Below are 10,068 nucleotides of genomic sequence, written 5' to 3' on the forward strand. Positions count from 1 at the left end.
ATCATCAAAATTAAACGAAATAAACATTTGAAATATATGAGTTTGTATGTAATGTATGAATATAATATACAAGTTTCACTTTTTAAATGGAATTACTGAAATCAATCTACTTTTTCATGATATTCTAATTTTATGACCAGCACCTGTATTTACTGTGTTGCAGCTCTCTGCTGTGGTTTCCTGTTGTTTTGAAAAGCAATCGGATGCCTCTTTTGTCACATTTTATGATTTTTTAAATTTCATAATGCATCAGTGTTTCCAGCAGGTGACAGGCAGAAACACAGTTTTAGTTTTGCTGAACTAAGCGAGGAGTTTACGGTTCAACTTAGCACTAATGTCCAAATACTAACATTCGTTTTTAGTACTTTTGGTCGATCACACAAGAAAAAGAGGAATCTGCTGATTGTGTGGCACGGTGCCAGATTAACACTTTTAACACGTATCGATCAAATCAAATACCTCGGCCCCAAAAAATAACATTTCTAACCCGTGAAATGAACACAAATGCATAAAAACAGCACATTTCCATCCCACATAAAAGCTCTGTGATGTTTCGTGTGAATATACGTTGACGTTGGTCGTCCTCTGCCGTCTGCAGCGTGGAGGTGATCCGGTTGGGCCACAGCTACTTCATTAACTGGGACCGACAGATGTTCTGCTCACAGCGCAACACGGCAGCCGAGGCCAGGACCACCACGCTGAACGAGGAGCTGGGCCAGGTGGGCGCTCATCTGTCGTCTGTGCTCGTGTGATGATCGACGGCGCGTCCAATCCCGGTCCTGCAGGGACACCGTCCTGCACGTTTGAGACGTTCCTCTGCGTTGACGCCTGATTTGAATAAATTAAGCAGAGAAACGTCTAAAACCTGCAAGACGGTGGCCCTGCAGGACCAGGATCGGACACCGCTGCTCTGTAGTTGTTCACCTCATGTTTCAGTCTTTAAATAAAATACTTTTTAATTGTTAACTAATTTATTTAACAACAGGAGCACTTGTTTTTACTGCCAATCCAAAATGGTTCTGTAGGCTAAAAGAAGGCCTAAATAAGAACATATCCTTAGGTTATTGTGTAAATCCTGCTTAGCATCTTTAATGTAGTTTGTTTTATTAATTTAGAGTCTAAAATCATCAAAACTTTTGTTTTTACGCAAAAACGTCCCTCGTTTTTTTATGTTTTGCCTCGAAGCAGCCAGATTTTCTTGTCCACTTTCCTCATTTATTTTTTAATTAATTTTTTTTTTTTAGCACAATTTGCTGTCGTAGGCAAATACGAGTACCGGACTGGATAAATAGTAAAAAAAAGCAGCAAAAAAATCAAAAAGAAATGCTTCTGAAGAGCCTTCAGAGAGTCCGAAGAACTTGTGCTCGATACCCGCTTTAAAAGAATACAAGAAAATCTGAAAAAATTAAAGTAATTTAAGCCTTTTGCAGAGTACTGTGCTGTAAAACAGGCTTCCGGGTGACTTTGACCTCTGTGTTTGTTCAGGTTGAATACATCTTCAGTGACAAGACGGGAACGCTCACTCAGAACATCATGAGCTTCAATAAATGCTCCATCAACGGACAAACCTATGGTACAGGAAACGAGCAGGAACATTTGCCCGCAGACGTTCTCACAAACTTTACATTTTACACGAGCTGTCGTTTGTTTCACTGCCAGGTGAAGGGACCGATCGAATGGGGACGCAGCCAAAGGTTGAATTCTTCAGAAATAATAATCAGAAAACGTCTTGTCTCGTGATTTGATATATCCTTATAGTTCCTCTCTCCGGTTTTATCTTCAGAGGCTGGACTTCACTCCTTTCAACTCCCTGGCGGACCCAGATTTCAGTTTTTACGACGACAAGCTGCTGGAGTTGGTGAAAGTGGGCGACCCGCACGCTCAGGAGTTCTTCCGCCTGCTTTCTCTCTGCCACACCGTGATGAGCGAGGAGAAGAGCGAAGGTGAGCCCCGAGTCAAACGCCGCCCCCGCCATTGCCGCCGCTAATCCCTCGCACGTCGCATCATCGTTCTTCCCGGCATCTGCCTTTCTGCGCAGGAGAGCTGGTTTATAAAGCCCAGTCCCCGGACGAGGGGGCTCTGGTGACGGCGGCGCGAAACTTCGGCTTCGTGTTCCGCTCCCGAACGCCCGGGACGATTACAACCACAGAGATGGGCCGCACCGTCACCTACTCGCTGCTCGCCATACTGGACTTCAACAACATCCGCAAAAGGATGTCCGTTATAGGTGTGTGGGTGGCCGCTTTTACGGGGGGGTGGAGATTTATCTGTTTGGAGTTTAAGTTTAGTAAAATAGCAGGTAAACGACTAAGTGGAGTGTGGCTCTGAAATTCCCACTTTCACAAAGTAAGACCTGGAACTTTATTCTCTTTGCCAACAAAGTCCTTGTTGCAGGACAAAACTGAGTGCTAGTTTTAAATTCACAGGAAAATATTTTATTCCAGTTGGCTTGATACGAAGGTTTCTGTTTGCGCTACACATGAGAAGAAGCAGGTTCGAGTTCCCTTCGTCGCGATGGTTAACGTGTCCTCAAATCCAAAATTTGCAGCGTGTTTGTTTGAGCTGTAAACAAAAGCTTTGTTTACATTGAGCGCGTGCCCGCATTTCAGAGCTGCATCAAATGCGTCTGGAAAATGACCGGAGTAAACTTTAGGTTAACCCTTTTTTAATTTGATTTAATTCTCTGCAATGAGCACCTTTTTAAAAACAAATTTAACAACCGTAACCGGAGGAATGAAGCTTTTAGTTGTGAACTAAATATTTACCTTTTTGACCATTTAGACCCCATCGAAACAGCTGTTCTGTTCGGCCTTTCCCACCTATGCATCCGTTTCGTTTTTATTAAACTTCAGCTCGAATTATCGTGACTTTAATACGACAAGAAACAAAGAGCAGAAATGTGGGTTAGACGTTTGTAAATGGTTCTCGAGGCAGGAATTAAAACTGAAGCTTCAACGGCAGAAACGCTGCTTCCTTATTTCACACAGGTGCAGGAGATTTAAAGGATATAGGTAGTTTCTTCTGTTTTCTCTTGTCCTTCAGTTTCTGCAGCTGCCTGTTTTCACAAATAAAAATGAATTTCCCTTTAACTGGACAAAAATACCAGACGTGTTTAAATTCTGACTGGTTTAATTGGACTGTAGAAGAGCTGCTAGTCGCTGTTACTGTTTATCGGCTCGGAAAGAGGCCTCGAGCTGTTTGAAAGTGTCTCCGGCTTCCTGAACGTTTTGATTGATCGTGTCCGTCTTCCTCCTTCAGTACGAAACCCAGAAGGAAGGATCCGTCTTTACTGTAAAGGCGCCGACACGGTGCTGTTAGAAAGGCTCCACCCCTCCAACCAGGAACTGATGGCCGTCACTTCAGACCACCTCAATGTAAGTCGACGTACTCTCACTCGTAAACACGGTGGATGGAGCTGCAGCGCCATCTAGTGTCTCGTCACCCAAAGTGAGAATTTTCGTCCACATTGTCCAAATCGAACGACAGCAGAAGCGTATTTTATCATCATTAGCCTTTACGGCTGTTTAAGCATTAATATCTTCATCTCAGACACCAGATCTGTTTCGTGCTTGTCTACATTCATGTGTGTGCGCTGGCGTTTAGGAGTATGGCGCCGACGGGTTGCGGACCCTCGCCCTGGCCTTCAGGGACCTGTCTGAGGAGGAGTGGGAGGTCTGGTCGGAGAGCCACCAGTTTGCCGACAAGGCCACGGACTGCAGAGAGGACAGGCTGGCAGCGGCTTACGACAAGATCGAGCAAGATATGATGGTGAGTCCCAAAACCCCGCCATTATCCAACCACACAGAATGAAAAACTGTGGTTTGAACTGTGTTACCGAAACTCTAACTCTTCTGGGGACATCCTCCTATTCACGCTAGCTGAACATTTTTAATTGCCAGTTTTTTGAGATAGCTCACTTTATTAAACTTCCCTGCTGTCGTTTAAACCGATCATCTGTGCGCGTATGCTCTCCTGCTTGTGTGTCCAGCTTCTCGGTGCCACAGCTATAGAGGACAAGCTGCAGGAAGGCGTCCCAGAGACCATCGCGCTCCTGTCCCTGGCCAACATTAAGGTCTGGGTTCTCACTGGAGACAAGCAGGGTGAGCGCTCATGCCGACACTCTGCTCCTTAAGAGTCACCAGAAACGGCGAAACTGAAGTGAAGAATTCGTACCTGCCACCGCCACTGCACGCCGGGGCTTTCAACAAAGATCCTGCCTGATCTGTTGGTGCTCGGAGTATGTGGTGGTGATGACTCTCAGCCACTCCCACACCAAACTTTCACTTCACATCTATAAAATTGACTGAGTTATAGCCGTTAAAACTGCCACTGAATTGGGTTAGCACCGAGAGTTTCATTAAGGTTTTTATGATGAAAACTTTGCTAATTGTGCTGAATTGTTCTCAAGCATCTAAGGCACTTTTTGGGCCTTAAACTCTGACGCTACAGACAAATCTAACCCCGGCAAAAACCTGTTAGACAACATAATCAATTGGTATATTCACAAAGGTTTTGGTCAAAGAGGGGTAGAAACAGCTTTGTCCAGTTTTTACCTTGTCTTTTTTTTTTCCCCACACAGAGACAGCCGTCAACATAGGCTACTCGTGTAAGATGCTGACGGACGACATGGGCGAGGTGTTCATTATCGGCGGACACACGGTTCAGAGCGTTCGGCAAGAACTCAGGTCGGTCCCGGTTTGGTTTTTTTTTTCTGATTCTGGGTTCGCACGCACGTCGTAATTCACCCTGGAGTCCTGGTGTGGAGTGGGACGTGGCTCGCTTCGTTTCACTGAGCTGCAGCTGCAACAGAAATACGGACTGATGCATCTTAAAAGGCCTTTCCCTGCTCCGCGAGAAGCCGCAGAGTCGAAAAGTGACGGTAATTGGAGCCGTTTTGTTCTCGCGGCGGATGTTTGGATATTTTATTCAAATCGGCCTGTATCTGCAGGAGGTGCTTCTGCACATTTAAATGTTTTTGCCAGGGAAAACAATCTGTTAAACAAAGTTAGGACTGAGACGCTTTCTACCGCCGCATTCATCGATATCGATCCTAAAACCCCGCTCGGTATGAGACACTCCGCAGGGAAGAAGAGCTTCAAAGTATTTTTTTAAGGTTGGGAGGCGAATAAGCTGCCAATCAGGCGAGAACACAAGAAATAATCATCACATATAAAGTATATACATACTTTCATGTTGTATAGCTGTAGTATTTTCCTTTTATAGTAGTTTATTTGTAAACAAGATGACGAGATCACCGTGTTTTCGTTCGAGTTTTATTGAATTTCCAATCTGCTGTTTTGACGTTTTGGAACTTTTGGTGACGTAACGGAACAGCGTGGAACAGTGTTTCGGAGAAAATGCTCCACAAAGTTTCGGCTCGTACTTGAAGCACTGTTTTAAATTTGTCATCACCAGTAAAAACCTTAACAGAGCTATCAATAAAATGACCACCGAGCATCAGAGGGACGCTGGGGCAGGAGGAACCAAAAATGGGATTTTTTTCTCAGGAAAGACTTTCTTTTTTCAGTATTACAACAACAAACTACATTTGGCTCCAAAGTACAATAAACTAGAGTTCAGACTTGGTTGATGAAAGCAGAAACGCAGCAGTCAGGCCCTGAACTGTGAGCAGCTTCAGCTTTATGTTGGGCAAAAAGATGTGAAACACATTTATCTTCTTCAGGCTGCAGCGAATGGTTTCTTCATTTTATAAAATGCTTGTCTTTTTACTTAAGGCGTGAGTGTTTGTTTGTTAGTTTGTTTGTCTCTTTCTGCAGGAGAGCGAGGGAGAGGATGGTTGAGATGTCCCGGGCCAGAGACGGAGAGAAACGGGAAGGGATGGAGGGACGGGCGGAGGCGTGCTTCATGGGGAACGGGTTCGGAGGAGGGCCAGAAGGAGATGGTGGAGGAGGAAAACCGCTTCAGGGTTCTTCCTTTCCTTCGCCTCCCTCAAGCTTCATGGACAGCATCTCTGGAGAGTTCGGCCTCGTTATCAACGGCCACAGTTTGGTACGAACACACATCAGTTCTGACACCACGGCGTCTTCCAAACAAGCTCCTGATCTTTACCCCGTCCGCCGACAGGCCCACGCCCTCGAAGCGGACATGGAGTTGGAGTTCGTGTCGACGGCTTGCGCGTGCAAGGCGGTCATCTGCTGCAGAGTCACGCCGCTGCAGAAAGCCCAGGTGGTGGAGCTCATCAAGAAGTACAGGAAGGCCGTGACCCTGGCTGTCGGCGACGGCGCCAACGACGTGAGCATGATCAAAAGTGAGTCGCGCGAAAAAGGTGCGGAGGAGCGAGAAGTGGTGCAACCGGAGAGAAAACACAAGAAAGTAGTCAGATTTGTTCACGTGAGGAGCTTTGAAGCTTTGAAGCAATGGAAATTCTCAGCAGAAGTGTCGAAATGAGTGTTGCACTGATTGAAATGTCTTCATCTGGTTTTTTTTTTTTCGTTTTTTTTATTCTGAACACCTTCTGATCTGCAGGTTGGCGTCCTCCCCGTTACAAACCTACGTGGTGATAAACCTTACCTGAACTTGAAATTGTTTTTAGAGAAGTGTACTAATAATTAGAATTATAAATTGCGCTGGTATGTCGTATTAAATACAGCCATTTTTTTTCTAAGAGCAGAGCAAATTTTAGTGGAAGGGATGATGAGAGCAGATCGTATGTCGACACGTCAGTGTTGCACCTTTTTTTGGTTTTGTTTGTTTACATGCATGTTGTAAAAAAAAAAAAAAAGAAGAAGAAATTTTGCAAGTTCAAAGCAGAAATGCAATCAGTGCAATGATGGGAATGATTTATTTTTCTAAGATAATAGAGGCAAAAAGTCTCGATCTGAGTGTTGAGTTTGTATTTGTTAGCTAAAGCGGTTAACCTTTTTTTGTCGATTATTTGCAAACTTATGCTCATCGTTTTCCAGAATGCCTCCTGTAGTTCTTACCGCTTTTAAATGGAGAAACAGATTTATTTAACCAGGTGTAAATTATAGTGTATGAACCAAAAGGTGCCTCTCAGATTTGAGCTGATTTAATTTTTGTCTGTTCCTCTTTGTCTCCTCCAGGTGCTCACATCGGCGTTGGCATCTCCGGCCAGGAGGGGATCCAGGCCGTGCTGGCCAGCGATTACTCCTTCGCCCAGTTCCGCTTCCTGCAGCGCCTCCTGCTGGTCCACGGTCGCTGGTCCTATCTGCGCATGTGCCGCTTCCTCTGCTACTTCTTCTACAAGAACTTCGCCTTCACCATGGTGCACTTCTGGTTTGGCTTCTTCTGTGGCTTTTCTGCCCAGGTCAGAGAGGAGGGGGGGACATCAAGGATCGGGGGGGTCGGGCGGCAGGGTCATGATTGTGGTTTTCACCGTTTGTCTGTCTGTTGTGTTTGTCTGTTGTCTCTTTTTGTTGTAGACGGTGTATGATCAGTACTTCATCACACTCTACAACATTGTGTACACCTCTCTCCCTGTGCTGGCCATGGGCATATTTGACCAGGTCTTTTCAGTTTATTACTGTACTTTGGTGGCAAAATCACTTTTTTTTTTTGTCATTTTGCTTGTATACGTCAATGCATTCGCCTTTAAATGGAGCCTTCAGGTTGGGATTGTGAACTTTCAGCTTTAATTTTGGGGAATTTTTTAAAAAGCGTTGCACAAATGTTATGGAATCGCGTTCATTTTTACCCAATCCATCCATCCCTTCGTGTCGCAGCAGTCCTGCGTGAGTTCGGTTTCTGTTCTGGTTTAGGTCAGGTATGCTTAGGTTTGCATTTTGCTCAAACCACAAAGCCACTTAGCTTGGCTGCCGTCAGTCTGGGGTCTTATTTTAGCCGGTAAATTTTCTCATTTCTCCTTTTTCCGCTCGCAGGACGTTCCGGAGCAGAGAAGCCTGGAATATCCTAAGCTGTACGAGCCGGGCCAGCTCAACCTCCTCTTCAACAAGAAGGAGTTCTTCATCTGCATCGCTCAGGGCATCTACACGTCAGTGGTGCTTTTTTTCGTCCCCTACGCCGTGTTGTCCAACTCCACACAGAGCAACGGCGTGCCGCTCGCCGACTACCAGACGTTTGCGGTCACCACGGCGACCGCCCTGGTCATTGTGGTCAGCGTCCAGGTGAAGAGAGGGGGAGGGACTGTTTTCTTGCTCTGTTTCGGAGCTGTTTGCTTCCTGTTTACAACCAGCCGTGAAGACATCCGTCTCTCTCGGCGTTCTTTGTTTTGTTGCCTTCCGATGTGAGGTTTAAATCAAAAGTCTGATTAGTTTAAAAGTAAAAAAAATACTTCAAATTAACTAAGTTAAACGTGAGCAAAACTTGTTTTAAATCAAGCTGAAAAATGGTGTGCATATGTCTTCAGCCCCCGAGCCTCAACAGAGATGCTTTTTTGCAGCAGCGACAGCGTCGGGTCTCATTTTTGTCCGTTCTTCATGACCAAACGGGTGCAGCTCTGTCCGGTTGGATGGGCGCCGCTTGTGTCCAACAGTCTCTAAATCATACCAGAGAGTCTCAGTTCGACTGAGGTCAGGACTTTGACCGGACCGTCCCGAGTGGTGCATTCAGGGTCGTCGTCCTGCGGGAAAGTTGACTCCAGCAGGTTTCCCTCGAGAACTTCTCTGTTTTGCGCTCCATCCGTCTTTCCTTCAGTCGCTGCTAATGAACTCCACCTCCCCACTTCCCCTCACAGCATGATGCTGCCACCGCCATGCTTCACCGTAGGGATGGTGTTCTCAGCACAGTGACAGGTGGCAGGTTTGGCTCAGACGTGACGTTGTTCTTGACGAGCCGAAAGTTCGTGTTTGGTCTCATCTGACATGTTTGCAGAAGAAATTCCATACAGTTCATCTTTTTTTTTTACCTGTTTTTTTTTTTTTTTTCGGACATTCTTCCACGAATCCCAGCTCTGTGCAGCTTAAAGTCAGAATATGATTTAATGGCGCTCCGTGGGGTGTTCAGGGTTCAGGATACGTTTTCATAAACCAATCCTGATCTGTACTTCTCCACATGTTTTGTCTCCGGTCCGCGTGGAGAGTTCCTTGGTCTTCATGCTGTCTCTTGCTCGTCGGTAGGCCTGACTGCTTAAAGGTGTCGAACAGGTTCTGATTCTGGGGGCTTTTAGACCAGGTATACAACATTTGAGACATAGGTTGCTCACAAAAATTATTGAAAACAAGCTTCATTAACTTGGAGTACTTTTGAGGAATTATGGGTTTTTATCAATGGAAAAAAATCCAAATTAGGTAACAGAGTAGAAATATCATCTAGAGGAATGACCCCTTTACGACCCCCTGTGTTGCTGCTCATTTACGCCTGTTTGATTTTGCAGATCGCTCTCGATACAGGCTTCTGGACGGTTATTAACCACGTGTTTGTGTGGGGCTCCCTGGGTTCATATTTCACCATCATGTTTGCGTTGCACAGCCAGACCCTCTTCAGGATCTTTCCCAACCAGTTCCACTTTGTAGGTTGGTATCCTTCTTTTTATATACATATTTATATATTTATGACCACTTTAACACACTTCAGTCAAACAAAAGTTTTATTCATGTAATTTATGAACCCTCGAGTGGAAGTTGTGGTTTTTGTCATTAAGATAAAACAGCTGAACGGTAACATTCTGTTTGTGTCTGCGTCTGTGTTTCGTGAGTACAGGTTGTGCCCAGAGCACGCTGTTGAAGCCGGTCGTGTGGTTAACGATTGCATTAGCAACGGCGATCTGCGTAGTTCCAGTTCTGGCATTCCGCTTCCTCAAGCTGGACCTCAAGCCTCAGCTGTCAGACACGGTGAGAAAGAGCAACGTTTGTAAAACCAGCGTGCCTCTGGAGCGACGTGCGTCACTGTTTCCACTGCATGTGTGGGTAAACTGTAGGAAATGTAAAAACTGGAAATAAGAAAAGACATATTATTGTTTGGGAAAGTGACATCTCCTACAGGATTTGACTGGTTAGGGCTTTTTGGCCCTGGGCTAGGGTTAGGTTCTCCTCAGGATTTGACTGGTCAGGGCTTTTTGGCCCTGGGCTAGGGTTAGGGTCTCCTCAGGATGTGAGGGGTCAGGGCTTTTTGGCTCTGGGCTAGGGTTAG

The 10,068-nt window shown here is 45.5% G+C and overlaps 1 protein-coding gene across 6 annotated transcripts in view; it reads left to right on the forward strand.

The window, feature by feature from the left end:
- The window catches only part of atp8b2 (ATPase phospholipid transporting 8B2), a 37,924-nt gene that overhangs the window by 21,471 nt on the left and 6,385 nt on the right, over positions 1-10,068 (forward strand). For 5 of the 6 annotated variants that reach the window (XM_025007818.2, XM_025007819.2, XM_025007816.2 and 2 more), the window contains 16 exons: positions 599-719; positions 1,486-1,573; positions 1,660-1,694; positions 1,784-1,943; positions 2,039-2,227; positions 3,259-3,374; positions 3,604-3,768; positions 3,989-4,100; positions 4,580-4,685; positions 5,778-6,009; positions 6,085-6,268; positions 7,065-7,288; positions 7,404-7,487; positions 7,860-8,105; positions 9,314-9,452; positions 9,640-9,770. In XM_025007818.2, the coding sequence (XP_024863586.1) occupies positions 599-719; positions 1,486-1,573; positions 1,660-1,694; positions 1,784-1,943; positions 2,039-2,227; positions 3,259-3,374; positions 3,604-3,768; positions 3,989-4,100; positions 4,580-4,685; positions 5,778-6,009; positions 6,085-6,268; positions 7,065-7,288; positions 7,404-7,487; positions 7,860-8,105; positions 9,314-9,452; positions 9,640-9,770 (2,332 nt within the window). The remainder of the gene's footprint in view (positions 1-598; positions 720-1,485; positions 1,574-1,659; positions 1,695-1,783; positions 1,944-2,038; positions 2,228-3,258; positions 3,375-3,603; positions 3,769-3,988; positions 4,101-4,579; positions 4,686-5,777; positions 6,010-6,084; positions 6,269-7,064; positions 7,289-7,403; positions 7,488-7,859; positions 8,106-9,313; positions 9,453-9,639; positions 9,771-10,068) is intronic. The other variant, XM_025007817.2, reaches the window with a different exon arrangement.

This window comes from Kryptolebias marmoratus, linkage group LG16, assembly GCF_001649575.2.
Source record: "Kryptolebias marmoratus isolate JLee-2015 linkage group LG16, ASM164957v2, whole genome shotgun sequence".
Classification (NCBI taxonomy): domain Eukaryota; kingdom Metazoa; phylum Chordata; class Actinopteri; order Cyprinodontiformes; family Rivulidae; genus Kryptolebias; species Kryptolebias marmoratus.